At 64.0% G+C, this 16,013-nt stretch overlaps 2 protein-coding genes and 1 long non-coding RNA gene across 14 annotated transcripts; 1 reads left to right on the top strand and 2 right to left on the bottom strand.

The window, feature by feature from the left end:
• Positions 1 to 4,086: 4,086 nt before the first annotated feature.
• On the bottom strand, positions 4,087 to 5,073 carry LOC144287225 (uncharacterized). The gene is made up of 2 exons (XR_013355090.1): positions 4,690 to 5,073; positions 4,087 to 4,443 (listed from the first exon to the last, which is right to left on the bottom strand). It is a non-coding gene; the product is annotated as an uncharacterized LOC144287225 (long non-coding RNA).
• A 413-nt stretch (positions 5,074 to 5,486) lies between these two features.
• Positions 5,487 to 11,929, top strand: DUS1L (dihydrouridine synthase 1 like). 11 transcript variants are annotated; one of them, XR_013355073.1, is made up of 15 exons: positions 5,487 to 5,642; positions 5,985 to 6,231; positions 6,570 to 6,678; positions 6,979 to 7,104; positions 7,237 to 7,287; positions 7,598 to 7,710; positions 8,209 to 8,291; positions 8,488 to 8,591; positions 8,708 to 8,881; positions 9,115 to 9,204; positions 9,293 to 9,381; positions 9,722 to 9,867; positions 10,043 to 10,080; positions 10,359 to 10,426; positions 10,742 to 10,903. XR_013355073.1 is itself a non-coding variant. In XM_077854695.1 (15 exons), exons 2-15 carry the CDS (start codon positions 5,995 to 5,997, stop codon positions 10,908 to 10,910), a joined length of 1,575 nt encoding a protein of 524 aa, XP_077710821.1. In that variant the 5' UTR covers positions 5,488 to 5,642; positions 5,985 to 5,994; the 3' UTR covers positions 10,911 to 11,929. The 11 variants fall into 11 exon arrangements, 7 of the variants coding, with proteins under 7 accessions (XP_077710821.1, XP_077710828.1, XP_077710825.1 ...); XR_013355071.1 differs by having other exon boundaries at positions 10,351 to 10,426; XR_013355072.1 differs by lacking the exon at positions 10,742 to 10,903 and adding an exon at positions 10,511 to 10,581.
• GPS1 (G protein pathway suppressor 1) lies at positions 11,097 to 15,997 on the bottom strand. Of its 2 annotated transcripts, none has more exons than XM_077854693.1 (14): positions 15,849 to 15,997; positions 15,315 to 15,407; positions 14,787 to 14,968; positions 14,155 to 14,319; positions 13,752 to 13,887; positions 13,569 to 13,646; positions 13,342 to 13,402; positions 12,808 to 12,893; positions 12,494 to 12,588; positions 12,186 to 12,291; positions 12,033 to 12,113; positions 11,810 to 11,947; positions 11,587 to 11,721; positions 11,097 to 11,498 (listed from the first exon to the last, which is right to left on the bottom strand). In XM_077854693.1, the coding sequence occupies exons 1-14, from the start codon at positions 15,879 to 15,881 to the stop codon at positions 11,424 to 11,426; spliced, it is 1,464 nt and encodes a 487-aa protein (XP_077710819.1). In that variant the 5' UTR covers positions 15,882 to 15,997; the 3' UTR covers positions 11,097 to 11,423. The 2 variants fall into 2 exon arrangements, with proteins under 2 accessions (XP_077710819.1, XP_077710820.1); XM_077854694.1 differs by having other exon boundaries at positions 13,342 to 13,399.
• Between the last annotated feature and the right edge of the window lie 16 nt (positions 15,998 to 16,013).

Genomic DNA, 16,013 nt, shown 5'->3' with positions numbered 1-16,013 from the left:
GAGAGAAAGACAAACCTAAAATTCAAGATTTTAAAAGTCCGCTCTCCTGAAGTGGCGGAGCAGAGACGGGAACTCGGCAGGCGTGCGGGGCGGACGCGCCCTCAGCCAGTTTGCCCCGATTGACAGCACGCCGCCCAGCAGCAGCGTAGCACGTTCTTTTCAAATCTACACGGGACATTCACCCAGGTGGCTCACGGTCTGGGGCATGAAACTAATGTCTGTAGGTCAAAGAAAATGCATCAACTTCTATAAATGTTTCCTCTGACCACAATTGAATAAAATTAGAATCAGTAACAAAAAGATCCCTAGAATATTCTCAAATGTGTAGACCCCAGATAACAAGGGTAAAGCATCCTCAGGCTGAAGAAAACTACCAAAAGGCCTCAGCCTTTCGAGTTGACTCGCCAGCAGCACCTGCGGGCTCCGCTCCCGGCCGCCCTGGCAGGCCTGGGCCTGGGGCTGCGGCCGGAGGGAAGAAACCCCTCAAATGAACAGAAACGACAAACCCCAGCGACTGAGACCCAGCTAGGCAGGATGATGGAAATAACACACCACAGTGGAAACCGATGAAACAAAACACAGAGAATTAGCGGAGCCAGAAGTGAGTCTTGAGAAAATCCGTACTACATAAACCGTAAGCAGATGGAGCTGGAAGGGAAATAAGACACAAAGTACCCACAGCGGGAACCACAGAGGAGACGCCGGGGATTCTACACGTGTCCAGAGGCTTAGGGAATATTATGGACAATTTCAGGCCAAACAATTGGACAATCTAGATAAAATGACAAAAGTCCACATGAGACACAAAGTGATCAAGAAATCACAACCCGAGCGACCCCATATCTATGGAAGAAAACAAGTCCGTAGTTCAGACCTTTCCACGAGGAGAAGTCCAGACCCGAGTGGCAAATTCCGCAGGGTATCTGGGAGAAAAAGGTTACCCATTCTATCCAAACTTCCAGAATTCTGGAAGGGAAACCAGTCTCAACAAGTCCAAAAAGGTTCGGATTGGCGTGAAATATCTTGGGGATGCATGCGTCTGCTCGTGCTGCCGTCACCCACACTGTGGACGGCGATCTGTTTTCTCGCGGCCAGGAAACCCGCGGTGGGGCTCCTGCCGATGCGGCCCGGGGAGAGGCCCCTCCTGGCTCCCAGCCAGCTGCCTCGGCTGTGGCCTCACGTGCTGTCTCCTCCTCTTGTAGGGCCACCAGTCCTACCAGATGAGGGTACCACCCTTCTGGCCTCATTTAAACTTTATCACCTCCTTACGGGCTCCGTCTGCAAATATGGTCACTTTGGGGACTAGAGCTTCCCACGTGAGTGGGGGGGCCGGGGGGAAACGTGCACTCCCGGCAAGGGGGTGATGCACAGCTCTCCTAGCGGCCAGCATTCCTTTGATACCAAAACCCAACATTACAGGAAAGGTAGCAATCTCCCATCGTGGTCACCCACGCAAAAGATCTACACAGAATTTTAGCAGATGCAGAGTCCCGCATTAACACGTCATGACCAAGTGGAGTTTATTGAGGAAGGCAAGGCTGGTTCAACATTCCGGGGGGCTCCGCGGTGGAGCGCCTGCCTTCAGCTCAGGCTGTGACCCGGGGGTCCTGGGATTGAGTCCCCCATCGGGCTCCCCACAGGGAGCCTGCTTCTCCCTCTGCCTGGGTCTCTGCCTCTCTCTCATGAATAAATAAATAAAATCCTTAAAAAAAACATGTGTGCCCAGATCTTATAAAGAACTTTCAAAAATTGAACAAAAAGAAAAAAAATAATTAGTTTTTTTTTTTTTTTTTTTAATGATAGTCACACAGAGAGAGAGAGAGAGGCAGAGACACAGGCAGAGGGAGAAGCAGGCTCCATGCACCGGGAGCCCCACGTGGGATTCGATCCTGGATCTCCAGGATCGCGCCCTGGGCCAAAGGCAGGCGCTAAACCGCTGCACCACCCAGGGATCCCATAATTAATGTTTAAAAATGGGCAAAAGGAGGGGTTCCTGTTGGCTCAATCGTAAGAGCATGTGACTCTTGATCTCAGGGTTCAAGCCCTATGCTGGGTGTAGAGATTAAAAATAAAATCTTACTTTTTTTAAAGATTTTATTTATTCATGAGAGACACACAGAGAGAGGCAGAGACACAGGCAGAGGGAGGAGCAGGCTCCACGCAGGGAGCCCGATGCGGGACTTGATCCCGGGACTCCAGGATCACGCCCTGGGCCAAAGGCAGGCACTGAACCGCTGAGCCACCCAGGGATCCCAGAACATTCTTGTTTTGAAGATTTTATTTATTTATTTATGAGAGACACACAGAGAGAGAGAGAGGCAGAGGGAGAAGCAGGCTCCATGCGGGGAGCAGGATGCGGGACTTGATCCTGGGCTCTCGGATCAGGTCCTGAGCTGAAAGCAGACGCTCAACCATGAAGCCACCCAGCTGCTCCAATTTTAGTTTTGTCCTGATTTAATTTTACTCTTTGAACACACAAGGTATTGAGTAATTCCCAAAGTCAAAACTACTGAAAGGTGGGCCCCCCCAGGTGGCTCCGCAGTCGAGCGTCTACCTTAGGCTCAGGCCATGATCCCAGGGTTCTGGGATCGAGTCCCACGTCAGGCTCCCCGATCAGCAGTCAGCTTCTCCCTCTGCCCCTCCGCTGCTTGTGCTCAGTCGCTTGTGCTCTCTCTTTCTCTCTCTGTCATTTGCTCACTCTAGCTCTCAAATAAATAAAATCTTTAAAAAAAATAAAATAAAATTGGAGACACAGAGAAACGAGTGAGTGTGCGTACAGTTTGCATGGGTGAGGCTGGCGCCCGGGAGTTGCTAGCCGTGGTAGGTGCGTGTCCGCCCCGCCCGGGCAGGAGGACAGCAAACCCTCCTGACCTTGGGGTTGCAGCCGCAGAACAAGGGAGCCCGAGGGGTGGGCTGGAACCACAACTGCTTGCGTGTTTGCAGAGCCCCCCTCCGGGTCTGCGGGCGCAGGGAGGGGTAGAGTGAGGCTACGCCCCAGCTCAGGGACCCAACCCTCGACCCCCAGCATTGAAATCAGTCGCGACATAGCAGGTCCACGCTTGCAGGTGGCGGCGACTGTCCCCCCGTGAGCCCCGGGGACCGGGGCATGGATGGAGCGGGTCGTGGCGGCCTCTGACACCTGCCGGAGAGGGTAGGGGGTGTGCGGGCGAGCTCGCCGCTCTGGGGGCGGTGGGGGGGGCTGAGCGCCAGGGCCCCTCCCCGGCTGCCACCGGGTGCCCCCCCAGTGCACCTGCCGAGCTGCAGGACCCGGGAAGTGGCCTGCGCGGCTGGAGGCTGGGCCTCAGCAGGGTGGCCCATCCCTTCCTGTCGCCCCCGCAGTGCTGACGACAGGCCAGGGGGGCAGGGGGGGCTCCCTGGCACCCTGAGGGCGAAGCGCAGATGGAGCAGAACCCGAGGAAGCAGCCCGGAGGGCAGCCAGGCCGAGGCGGCGCGGGGGAGAGCAGGGCTGCACACCCACTAATGTCCTCTGTGCCGCCGAGCAGCTCAGCGACGCCCAAACACGAGCAATACAAGTAAAACCAGTCAGACGTAACACAAACAAACCGCCGTAAACCAAAGATAAAGAGAAAATCTTGACTCTGAGGACAAAAAAAAAAAAAAAAAATCACCTCCCAGCAGCAATGATGAGGTAAGGGGACAAATGCTGCGTCTACAGCAGCCTCAGGAACTCAGAGCACGAGATGCTACGAAGTGAATTTTGCAAGCGCTGGGGAAGACTCCTCGGGGAGCTCAGAAGGCACCGTGGGGAGGTCGAGGCCCCACAGGCTAACGCCTCTGCACCCCATGCGGGCCCAAGTTCAGTGTGATTCTAGCCACAGGCCCAGCAGCCTTGCGGCTCAACGCAGGAATCTGAAAAGCTGATTGTAAAGCGTGAGCGGAAACGCGAAGAACCGAACGTGGGTGGAACAGAAGAGCAGAAGTTGGAGGAATCAGGCCTTTGGCTTGGAGACCGACTCAGAAGTTCTGGGCGCTGAACTGGGGAGGTGCTGGGGGCTACGCAGACCGACAGAGCGCACGGAGGGCCGCCCCCACGCACACGCACGGCCGCCGGCATTGCTCAGAACATTCTTTTTTGAAAGATTTTATTTATTTATTCTGAGAGACACAGAGACAGAGAGAGAGAGGCAGAGACACAGGCAGAGGGAGGAGCAGGCCCATGCAGGGAGGGGACCCCAGGATCATGCCCTGGACTGAATGAAGGTGGCGCTAAGCCGCTGAGCCCCCGGGGTGGGTGGGCTGCCCTAGACATTTCATTTTTGTTGGGTCAATTACCAACAGTGCTGTGATTACAATTTCAGATTTTATATCTTTCTTTTAACATATACAAATGCACTCCTGGGGTACCCAGCCGGCTCAGTTGGCAGAACTGTTGACTCGATCTTCGGGTTGTGAGTTCGAGCCCCCTGCTGGATGTGGAGCCTACTTAAAAAAAAAAAAAAAAAAAAAGTGAATGATTTTCGTGTCCTGACCCTGTGGAGCTCACTTATTAATTGTAGATTTGTTTTTTGGTGGCGGGGGGGGGGGGGGGGGGGGGGGGGTTGGGGGATCCTGGCAGAACCACCGCGACTCTTCTGGGTACAGGAGGCAGCAGCGTCCTGCCTCCCTCGGGATCAGAGGCGAAGGCCGTCAGCAGGTTCCTCCCTCTAGCAGAAATGCTACTGTTCTTACCTTTTTCCAACATTCATTTTTTTCTGACAATTTTGAGTAATCTCTAGACAACGAGGGGCTGACCCCGCCCAGCTCCGCCGACCCAGCCAGGCCCCGACGGTCAGTGATTGTTCTCAAAGCGCTGTCGCATGTCTGTGCCTTGGGTCGAGTCCTGCTTTAACAATGATTTTGGGGACGAGACTTGGAAAGCGTCTCCACCTGCTGCTCCAGGCGTCCTGCCCAAATATGCAAATGAAGCGGGGATGCACCCGCGGGCTCGGGCCCCGACAGGGCGCACCGGCGGGCGCCAGCCTGTCCGTCGGGGTGACGGGCGGCCCGTCCTCGGGGAGCGGTCGGGGAGACCCGGGGGGGACCGGCCGGGAGTAAGGTCGGCCCCCCCGGGCCCCGGCCGCCGCCGCCGCCTCCCGACTGCGCCTGCGCCAGCCCCCGTGGCGGGGGACGCTCTGCGCGTGCGCGGCGTCGCGAGCCTGCCCCGCGCCCAGCGGGTGGTCCTCGCGCGGCCCCGGAAGTGCGGGGGTGTGGCCTCGCGGACTGCGGCACTTCCGGGCTGCTGGGGGCTCGCTGGGGGCGCCGGTGCGGGGCCGACGCGGGGCGCTCGCAGCCCGTTTGGGAGAGAGGCGGGGACTCGGAGTGGAACTCGGCGCCCGCGGTCGGCGCGTCGCCCTTCCCCGCCCGGGCGAGCCGTGGCGGGGCCCGGCCGACCTCCACCCTCTGACCTCCGACCCCGCGGGGCGGGGCCCCTCCGCGGCCCGGCGCGGTTTCCCGGGGACGCGATTCCCGCCGCACCGCGGGCCGCCCGGACCGCCCTGGCGGAGGCACCTTCCGGCGGCCCCGGCGCGGAGCCCTGGGCCGGGCGGCGGCCCCGGCGTGGCGGCCTGCGGGCCCCGAGGGAGCCCTCCCCCGGCTCCCGGAGGCCCGGCGGCGGTCGCGGAGGAGCCCGAGCCCGGACGCAGGTGGGCGTCCCGCGGGTCCGGCCGCCTCGGGGCCTCCGGAAGTGCCGACCCCCAGGGCGCCCGCTCAGTGGCCGGGACTGTGCCCCGGGGTGGCCGCGCTCGGGCCGGGCTGCTCGTGGGGACGAGCGTCTGGGCGGCCGTCTCCCGGGCACGGAGGGCAGGCGGTCCCCCGGGGCCCCGAGCTGCGCGGCGTGGGCTGGGACGGCGGGTTCCCGGGTTCGTTGGGGATGCGGGGGCTCTGCTGGAAGGGGATGGGCCTGGGTTTCCGTCCTGGGCCCGCCCGAGGGGCCTGGGCCCGGCCCGCGCCGCCCGCTGAGCCGCTGCTCCCCCTCCACCCCCCAGGACCGAGGCGATGCCAAAGCTGCAGGGCTTCGAGTTCTGGAGCCGCACCTTGGGGGGCGCTCGCCACGTGGTGGCGCCCATGGTGGACCAGAGTGAGCTGGCTTGGAGGCTGCTGAGCCGCCGGCACGGGGCCCAGCTCTGCTACACCCCCATGCTGCACGCCCAGGTCTTCGTCCGCGATGCCAACTACCGGAAGGAGAACCTGTACTGCGAAGTGTGCCCCGAGGACCGGCCTCTCATTGTGCAGGTGGGGGGCAGTGGCGGCAAACTCCAGGTGGAGCATCTCCCAGAAACTGCTTCCCCTTGGGGGGTGCTGTGGCGCAGCGGGTGCTGCCCCAGCTTTGGAGGGGGGCGCTCTGGGTGCCGCCTGTTGAAGAACGTTCTAGTCTCTAAGTCAGGGATCCCAGCTTTCCGTTGCCGTGGAGACCAGCGTGAATCTGGCTCACCCTCCGGAGGGCTCGTGTCATCCTGTAACCAAGGATGGCACGATGCCGTCCCGCGTCAGCCCCAGGGACCCCAGCCCTGATGGGTCCCACGTGAACTCGCTGTGGGGCTGGGGGCTGAGGTACCGTTTGTGTCTCCCAGTTCTGTGCCAATGACCCAGAGGTGTTCGTCCAGGCGGCTCTCCTGGCTCAGGATTACTGTGACGCCATCGACCTGAACTTGGGCTGCCCGCAGATGATAGCCAAGCGAGGTGAGCTCAGTTCCTGTCGCTATGTAGAGCACTGCCCGGGGCGGGGGCCAGGCCCTGAATGCACAGGTGCCCCGCTGGAGGCTGGGGTGTGGGTGGGCTTGGCGGAGGGCCCGGCGCTGCTCCTGGTGGCAGCGGGCCGTGCAGGTGGCGTCCCAGTCTTCCTCTGCTCCCCTACCTGGAGGGACAGGGTTCTGCTGGCTCTCAGGCTCCTCGCTGGCCACGGTGCCCGGCAGTCGTCAAGCTCCCTGTGGGTAAACACTCCTGGTGGGAAGAAGGTCCCGTGACCTGTCACACTGCCAGGTGTGCAGGCGAGAGGTCAGCCCTGGCTCCGGGCTCGGAGGTTTTCTTCAGAGTCCGAGGGATTGCTGGTTGGTCCAAGACTGCTGGGCAGCCATGGTGTGCGGTGCCCTGGAGCTCCTCCCGCAGGTGTGATGCTCAGAAACTGCCCAAGTCCACGATTGGCCCTGCTGCCCCTTGGGACCGGCTTGGCTGGGGGCTCGAGGCCTGTGTGGGTGCAAGAGGAGGAGGGGGGCCAAGGGCCATGCTGGTCTCTTACAGGTCACTATGGTGCCTTCCTGCAGGAGGAGTGGGACCTGCTCCAGAGAATGAGTGAGTCGGCTGTGTGCTGCGGGTGGGGGCGTCAGGCTGGGTCATGGCGAAGGAGCCCCGAGACGGTGGCTGATGAGTCCTGGCCCTGGTGCTCTCACTTGCTGCAGAAGGGGCTGGGAAGTCGGCTGTCCTGCGCCAGCTGCACGTCCTCGAGCCTGACAGGAGGGCTGGCGGCAGGTGTTCTGGCCCCATCCTGCCCCTCCAGCACTCTGGGGGATGGAGGCAGGTGCTCCAGCGGGGCTTGGTTGTGGTTCCTCACGGCCTGAAGCGAACGCCACACTTCTCAGAAGCCCACTCTCCTTTCCTGCAGTTCTGCTGGCTCATGAGAAACTCTCTGTCCCCGTCACATGCAAGATCCGTGTTTTCCCAGAGATTGACAAGACCGTGAAGTATGCCCAGATGCTGGAGAAGGCTGGCTGCCAGGTGAGGGCTGTGGGCTCACAGGCTGTGTGCTGCTCCCCTGCCTTGTGTTCTCTGGGTACAGAGGGGTCCTCATCCCCAGAATCCTTGGGGCACTGCCGCACTGGGGTGGACTGCAGTCGTGGTGACCACGAGTTGAGGCCCGATGAGGGTGGGTGAGCTGCATGCTCCCAAGGAGGGGCTGGTACTGGTCGGGGGGAGGTGCCAGGCCTCAGCTGCCCTCTCCCCACCTGCCCCCAGCCGTGGGGTCAGGTGGGTGCCCGCCCACCCGTCCCTGATGCCTTTGGAGTTCGGGTGCTACCCCGCCTAGGAACACTGGCCCTTGAACAGGGCTGGGCCTGTCCGCTCTGCGTCCTGGGTGGATGCATGGGACATGGGAGCCCCAAGGCTGCTTTGCTCAGGTCATCATGGGTAGCTGACGCCAAAGCAAGAGCATCCCCTGGGGTTGGTTGGGGGTCTGTGGCCACGAGCACGGTAGAGCCAGGCACTGCTGTGTTATAGCTGCTGACTGTGCACGGGCGCACCAAGGAGCAGAAGGGGCCCTTGTCGGGCACTGCGTCCTGGGAGCACATCAAGGCCGTGCGGTGAGTATGGGGGCTGACCCAGGGCAGGGGATGCGGCCCGGCCCCGAGACCAGGGGCCCGCCCTTTAGGTGTCAGGGGAGGGCGGTGCCGTGGGAGAAGAAGCACCTGCCTATGGAGTTGGGGGCTGGAGTGCTGGCGTGGGGGTGAAGGGACAGGGGCTTTGTCGTCTGAGGGTCTGTCCACCTGCTCCTGACAGGAAGGCAGTAGCCATCCCAGTGTTTGCCAACGGGAACATCCAGTGCCTACGGGATGTGGAGCGTTGCATCCAGGACACAGGGGTTCAGGGGGTCATGAGTGCAGGTGAGGCAGGGCCCCGTCTGCCTGATGGGCCTGAGCCCTCAGACTCACGGCTGTCCCTGGCATGATGTGTGTGTGTGTGGGGGGGGGTCATCCTTCTGAGACATGTGCGCCCACAGCTTCGAGCCCCAACCTCCATACCCCACAGAGGGCAACCTGCACAACCCTGCCCTGTTTGAGGGCCGCAGCCCTGCCGTGTGGGAGCTGGCCGAGGAGTACCTGGACATCGTGCGGCAGCACCCCTGCCCCCTGTCCTACGTCCGGGCCCACCTCTTCAAGCTGTGGCACCACACGTGAGTTCCTCCCTGAGCCAGACGCTGTTGGGTCTGAGCCTCTCCTGGGGTCTCGGGGTTTAGAGGGAGCTCTCTGGAAACACTCAGTGGGAAAGCTTGCTACCAAGTGGGGTCCGGATCAGGAGAAGGACCAAGCCCCCATCCATGTGCAGGGCTAGGGCTTGGTGGTGGTGGTGGTGGTGGTGGGGGGTGGGGTGGGCTCTGGGCGACGGAGCCTCTGTCTCAGGCTGCAGGTGCACCAGGAGCTTCGAGAGGAGCTGGCCAAAGTGAAGACCCTGGAGGGTGTCGCGGCCGTGAACCAGGACCTGAAGCTGCGGTGTCAGGCAGGCGACAGGGCTGGTGGGGCTGGCGGGCTGCCGCGGCAGAAGAGGACCAGGCCTCCTGACCCGCAGTGCCCCGGGGTTCTTACAGGAGGACATTTCCAGGCAGAAGGAGGGAGAGAAGCCCTCCGGCGGCTTGCCTTTCTTCCACTGGATCTGCCAGCCCTACTTCCGGCCAGGGTGAGCTGAATACCAGCCCGTGGGCCGGTGGGGGCAAGATGCACGCAGGGGAGGGGCCCGCCAATGCCAGTTTTGCGTCTCACCCCTCTCGAAGGGCTCTGGCTTTGTTATGTTTCCATAAGGTGGCTCGTGAGTGCTTGTGGCCCCGGGTGGGTTTGTCCTGGGGGCAAGAGCCTGACACCCCTGAGCTTCCACCGGTTCCTCTGAGGCCCAGCCACGGCCTGGGCAGCCCGAGCGCCAAGCTGCTGGGGCGCTGTACGCACGCCCTCGCCCTGGGGCCGGGCTGGCGGGTCGTCTCCCGCGGGTGCCCTCAGCTCTGCCCGCTGCCCTGCTCTTTCAGGCCCAGGGAAGGGAGCAAGGAGAACGGGGGAGCCCGCAGCAAGCGGGCCCTGGAGGAGGAGGAGGGCGGCACAGACGTGCTCTCCAAGAACAAGCAGAAGAAGCAGCTGAGGAACCCCCACAAGACCTTCGATCCCTCGCTGAAGCGTAAGCTGCGCCGGGGAGAGCGGTGGGGGGCCCCGAGGCGAGGCTGCTGTGTGAAGGCCCGCAGCCCTGCCTGCCACCTGCTCCCTGGGCGGCTGGGGCTCCCAGCAGGACTAGGACACCGCGGCAGGGTGCAGGCTCACTGCTCAGCCGCCATCTGCCTCTGTTCTGTTCTCAGCAAAATATGCGAAGTGTGATCAGTGCGGAAACCCAAAGGTGAGCATGGCTCTGCTGCCCAGGGCAGAGCCCAGCGGTGGGGGGCGGCGGGCAGGGTGGTCCCCGCTGCCAGGCCAGCACCCCCTGCCTGCTGAGGGCAGGGCCCGAGGCGGGTGGCTGCCTCTCACCTCAGGACAGCCCCTCATAGGGAGAAGGCAGGCCCTGCGCAGGGGTGCAGCCCTCCTATTCCTGGCCAGCCCTGCACTTTGGGGAGCTTGCTCAGTGGGGGGCGGGGATCAGCCACAGGCTCACTAGCTTCCCTGTGTCCAGGGTAATAGGTGTGTGTTCAACCTGTGCCGGGGCTGCTGCAAGAAGCGAGCTTTCAGAGAGGCTGCCGACTGCCCAGGTGAGGGGCACCTGCTGCCATCAGGCCCTGGAGGGCAGTGGGACCTTCGGCCTCCTGAGTCCCACCTCTTTCCTCCTCTGCCAGGTCACGGATTGCTTTTTAAAACCAAACTGGAGAAGTCTCTAGCCTGGAAGGGGGCCCAGTCCCGGCTGCAGGAGCCTCAGCCGGCAGGATCTGGGGAGCCGGGTGGCTTTCCTGAGGTTGTGGGCAGTGCCCTGGCCTGAAGGGCAGTTGGCGCCCGGCACACTGCCCCCCAGCCCTGGGACCGCTGCCGAGACCTCAACACATCCCATTTAAGGAAATGCCTTTTCTCAGGGAACCTCCCGCTACTCAACATAGAAGGATGAGCTGGTCTTCCCCTTGGCCTCCGCTGGGAGCCCGGAAATGCTGCACCAGGGAGCAGGCTCCCAGGCTGGACCTGTCCCCTCCTCGCAACGTGTATTCAAAAGTGAACAATAAATCTTTTCAAAGACGTGCGATCTGAGAGCTGGAGACTTTGTGAGGCCCCAGGCCCAGCAAGGCCGTGAGCTGGGAGGGTGGAGCGGCCCGTGGACACACGGAACCAGCTGCCAGGTGCGATGCTGCCTGCATCAGGGTGGGCAGCCCTGGCCCCCGGCCCGACCCCGCGTCTCAGAGGACCCCGTAGCAAGAACAAACAGCACGAGGGGGGTGTTCTCAGGCTGCCCTTTAATGGGCTGAGACCGAACTTGTCTGCAACCCTGAATGACGCGACAACAGGGAGGCTGGGCCTCGGAGTGGGGGGCACACGGTGGGCCCCACAGCTCTCTCCTCCCAGGAAGGGCCTCGAGCAGCAGCCCCCTTCGCCAGGCCCCCAGCGTGGGGAACAGGGTGGAGGGAGCACAAGAAGCTGGATGTGGAAGCCCGGGGGTGGGGGGGACCTGCACAAGGGCCATACGCACGAGCGATGGGAGCCTGTGGGTGAGTCCGAAGGTGGGGGCGCGGGCGTGTAGACTGCCCTGAAGGCCGACAAGCACCCTCACATGTTGGTGCTCATCCGGGACTGGCTGTTGGCCGGCGTCAGCTCCCCCTGGCTCCCTTCTCGGGGTGGGGACTGTGGCAGAGACACAGCTGCTCAGGCCAGGAGATGTGCGCGTGCCCACCCCGCTGTTCCCCACACCAGGGCCGCCCCCCTCCCTCACCTTGACGTGAATCTGGTTGCGAAGCACGGCCGCCCGCAGGATCATCGCTTTGGCACGTCTCTGGAACTCCTTCCCCATCAGCAGGGACTTCTCGAAGGTGGTGCTGCGCTGATCCACGTCCCTGGCATACAGGATCTGCGGGGGGAAGGGTGGGGCGGGGCTCAACGGTGCTGAGGGCCTCAGGTCCCCTCCCCGCACCCATGGCCTTGCCCCACCCAGCCACCTTGCTGTGGGAGTCGATGCGCGCGTTGATGAGACCCTCCAGGATGAGCTGCGTCAGCTCGTCCTCCAGTGCGGCCACGGTGGTGTTGAAGGCCGCGGCCATCTTGTGCATGTCCGCAGACACATAGGGGCTGAAATACTGCGGGGCAGGGGGCGCATCAGCCACCTGCAGCTCCCAGACCTGCCCGCGGTGCCCTGCCTCGGCCTCCCTGCCCCACCTCTACCTGGATGAGGGCGCGGTTGCGGATCTGGGTGTACAGGGTCCTGACGTGGGGGGCCAGGTACATGTCCAAGAGCAGGTTGTCCTGCGGAGGAGACCAGGTCAGGCACGGCTGCCCCGCCTGCTGCCTGGCCCCCTGGAGCAAGCGGGCCCTCACCTTCATCTCATCCAGCATCTTCAGACACGACGCGTACTTGGACTCGTAGAATTTGAAGATAATGTCACGAACCTGTGGCTCCAGCTCCAAGAACAACTTGAAGGAGCTGCAGGTGCAGATCCCTCAGAGCTGGCCCCATACCTGCCCACCTGCACAGCTGCCCTGAAGGCCAAGGGCGGGGAACTGGAGCCCCACAGGCCCCAAGAGCACCAGTCCTCTGGCTTCTGGCCGGCACAGGACCAGAGAAAGGACCCCCCACCCCGCCGGGAGGGGCGGGCTGCAGGGCTCGCACCCCACTCTCCACCCACCTGCTGGAGATGACATTGCGCTGCAGCTCCTGCCGGTCAAAGGTGGCCAAGGCACATAGGCCTCCATAGACGGCCACGTTGCTGGGGGAAAGCAGCTGAAGGGCAAGAAGGGATTTAGGTCTGGATACATAGGGTCACTGCCGGTCGAGACACAAGTGGAAGAGAAAGCCCAGACACAGGCTGGGTGACCCCCCGCCCCACCCACCACCCACTAGAAGAGTAACCAGGACTCCATCAGGGGTTCCCCTCAACACAGTCCCACCCACGAGCCGCCCTCCTGCTTTGCAAGGCCCCAGAGACTCCCTGCCCCTCACCTCGGGGAAATCACAGTGATCGAACGAAGCCAGCAGGAAGCACTTGGCAGCCTGCTTGTACTTGCGCGCAGCCAGCTCGGCCAGGCCTGGGGGTAGAACGGAGCCCAGGGGAAGCTGCTGGAGCCGCATGGGGCCACGACACGTGCCCTAGCCTCTCCCACAGCAGCTGCTCCTACGTGGCAGGGGCGGAATCTGGCCATGGAGACGTGGCGGCACCCACGAGCACTCACTGGGCGCTCTCCCCGTTCTCCTGGCATCAAGGGCCCAGAAGCCATGCACAGCCGCGGCCACTCTTGCCAACGACCCCCAGGCCCACCTGCCCCAGGCCCACCTGCCCCGGGCTGTGCAGGGCACCGGCTGTTAGCCACCCCTCCAGCCCTGGCCACAGGTGGACTCCCCACACAGGACAGAGGCCAGACAGGCACCCCTGGGGCCACGTAACGGACGCAGGGCTAGGAGATTTCCTCGGCACTGATGGGGCCCACGACCTCGCCTGCAGTCAGCTGTGGCGCCCTCCTGCCCCAGGGCTCTCACCGGCAGCACACTTGAGCTTGGTGAGGATCGCCTGGGTCTGGCTGTCCCGCTCCCCACGCTGCTGCAGGGGAAGGTGGGATACATGAGCCTACGGCCTCCACGCCCTCATCCTTTCCCGGGCCCTGCTCTGGACTGAGAGGGGGCCTGAGATGGGCGAGGGCAGACGGGACAGACCCCAGCAGGGCCGCAGTGGTCCTGGGACAGGGAGGACAGGAGGCCGGCATTACCTCGGCAATCTCCGGGGTGGACTCGGCCTTGCTGACGTAACTCAGCACGTGAGACCAGTTCTGCAAGTAGACGCTGACCTGGTGGGTGGGCGGGCGGACTCAGCCTGGGGCGCCCCCTCCTGGCTGCCGGGCAGTGCTGCCCTGCGGCCCCTCCCCCGCCCAGGCGACCGTGGCAGGGCCCACCTTGATGACGTTGAGGCACATGTTGATGACGTGCTTAGCGCTGGTGCAGTAGTCCCGGGCCCGGGAGTAACACTTGAGGGCATTACTCAGGTCCCCACAGTCCAGATAGTGGTCACCCAGGTCGTCGTGGCCACGCCTACGGGCCCAGACGTGAGCGGACCGGACCTGGGCCAAGAGCCATGCAGGTCCCTGCAGCCCCCCAGCCCTGAGGCAACACCTGATGTTCCCCTTCCTGCCAGCCCCGCCCCCCAGTCCCAGGACAGCACCCCCAGCCCCAGGCAGCACCTGATGCTCCCCTTCCTGCCAGCCCCGCCCCCCAGGCCCCCAGCCCCCATGCAGCACCTGATGTAAACCCTTCCTACCGGCCCTACCCCCCACCCCACCCCCAGCCCCAGGGCAGCACCTGATGCTTTCCTTGATGGAGTTGCCCTTGTAATTCTTCAGATCTGTGTCCAGCTTCTCCAACTTCAGCAGGGCCTTCTTCCGTGTCGCCTCGACCCAGGCCGTGTCCAGGGGCGGCGGCTCCACGCCACTCTCTGGGATGGTGTCAGGCGCGTTTTGCAGCTCCCTGAGGAGGTTCCTGGACGTCAGGACTCCATGTGCCGGTGGTGGGTGTGTGTGGGGGGGTGTCTCCCAGGGGACCTGGCTCCTGCTGAGCGACCACCCAGCAAGACAAGAACATGGGGGACCCACAGCCTGGGGGGACACCCTGCAGGAAAGGGCCATGCGTGCAGCTAGGCCCAGAGGAGAGAAGCAAGCGGCCGTCTCCATGAGCTCTGCTGGACGTCAGAGTCGGTGTCGTGTGCACACAAGAAGCCACCAGGGCGGTGCACAGCCAGCCACACAGCAGGGAGAGTGAACCTAGCCCGTTTTGCTGTTCACTGTCCTTGCTGGGTGTTTACCCAGACAGGCCAGGTCACGTGGAGGCAGCGATGCTGTTGAGCGACCGCACGGGGTGCTGTCGGGGGGCACAGGAAGGGCCCTGCTGGGGCTGGACCGCAGGGGTACCACAGCACGCCCAGCCCCCAGGCTCACCTGGTGGCCTCCGAGAGCTTGCGGTGGATCTCTTCGTACATGTCCACGTTGAAGGTCCTCTGCACAAAGGAGAGGGCCATCTTCAGGGCCTCCACCCGCAGCGGGGGGCAGTGGTCGGCAATGAACTGCAGGCGCTCGATGCGCATGAGCCCGCTGTAGCTGGCTGCGTACTGCTCCAGGTCCTGGGGAGGGGACAGGAAGGGACGGAGACTGTGAGGCAGGACCCCACATCCCAACCCCGGCCAAATGGGCCAGGTCAGGAGCGGTGCCCCAAGGCTGACCCTGCAGCGTCCAGGAGACCCGAAGCCGGTGACCGGAACGGCTGGCCAGCAAAGGCCGCTCAGCGGGGCCAGCGCTGGGTGCTGGGGGCTGAGCTCTGACCCGGGCTCAGGAGGCTGGCCCGCCCCCCCCCCCCCCCCCCCCCGCCCTGCGCTCAGCTGGGAGAGCCGCTGGGGCCTGGCAGGTGGGAGAGGGTGGGAGGGGGTGGGCGCGGCCGGGCCCCACCCCAGCGGCCCGCGGGCTCCTCACCAGCGTGGGGTTCTCCACCACGTAGTTGACATCGGGGGCGTTCTGCGGGTCCTCCTGGGGGTCCACATCGATCTGCATGGGCTCCACGGCCCCCTGCAACACAGGCGGGCACCTGGGCGCTGGAACCGCAGCGCCGGGAAGGGCCACACGCCCCCTGCGCCCAGGGCTGGCTGTGCCCGCGGCCGCTCGACCGGCGGATCCCGTCCCGGCCCCCCCGCCCCGCTCCTGCCCCCCGCGGGTCCCGGAGCGGAGCGGAGCGGGCGGCGGGGAGGCCCCCGCCCTGGAAGGCGCCTCGCGGAGCAGCGTACGGGCCGGAGGAGCCCCGACCTGCTGCCCGGAGGCGGGCGGCCCCGCTCGGTCCCGGGCGAGGAGGCGGCGCTGGCGGCCGGCCGGGCCCTCACGCCGCCCCGACCCTGCCCCGCCCCCGCCGCGGAGCTGGCGCCGCTGAAGCCGGAAGGCGCGTCAGCACCGGGCCGGGCCTGCGGGCCCACGGCGGGGACCCTGCGCGAGGCCGCCGGGTCCGCGGCTCGTTACCTGCAAGTTAAACACCTGAACCGGCAGCGGCATCTTCGCCCACCCCGCCGCGGCGCGCCGACCGCTTCCGGGGCAGCGCCGACCGCTTCCGGGGCAGCGCTTCCGGGGCGCGGAGGGCGGGGCGACTCTTAAAGGGGCCGCGGCGCAGCCTGGGCCGGGCGGTGC

The sequence above is a fragment of the Canis aureus genome, chromosome 16 (assembly GCF_053574225.1).
Source record: "Canis aureus isolate CA01 chromosome 16, VMU_Caureus_v.1.0, whole genome shotgun sequence".
NCBI classification, from domain to species: Eukaryota; Metazoa; Chordata; class Mammalia; order Carnivora; family Canidae; genus Canis; species Canis aureus.
Note: the sequence above shows the minus strand (reverse complement) of the source record. Positions and strands in the feature narration are given on the sequence as shown.

What these genes read in the sequence shown, in the direction of transcription:
- DUS1L (XM_077854695.1), top strand. Translation starts at nt 5,995, where the DNA reads ATGCCAAAGCTGCAGGGCTTCGAGTTCTGGAGCCGCACCTTGGGGGGC. An exon ending in ACCGGCCTCTCATTGTGCAG is followed by an intron (nt 6,232 to 6,569) that starts GTGGGGGGCAGT and finishes TGTGTCTCCCAG; the next exon opens with TTCTGTGCCAATGACCCAGA. An exon ending in CCCTGGAGCTCCTCCCGCAG is followed by an intron (nt 7,105 to 7,236) that starts GTGTGATGCTCA and finishes GGTCTCTTACAG; the next exon opens with GTCACTATGGTGCCTTCCTG.
- GPS1 (XM_077854693.1), bottom strand. Translation starts at nt 15,881, where the DNA reads ATGCCGCTGCCGGTTCAGGTGTTTAACTTGCAG. An exon ending in ATCACTGTGATTTCCCCGAG is followed by an intron (nt 12,589 to 12,807) that starts GTGAGGGGCAGG and finishes CTTGCCCTTCAG; the next exon opens with CTGCTTTCCCCCAGCAACGT. An exon ending in AGATGCTGGATGAGATGAAG is followed by an intron (nt 12,114 to 12,185) that starts GTGAGGGCCCGC and finishes TCTCCTCCGCAG; the next exon opens with GACAACCTGCTCTTGGACAT.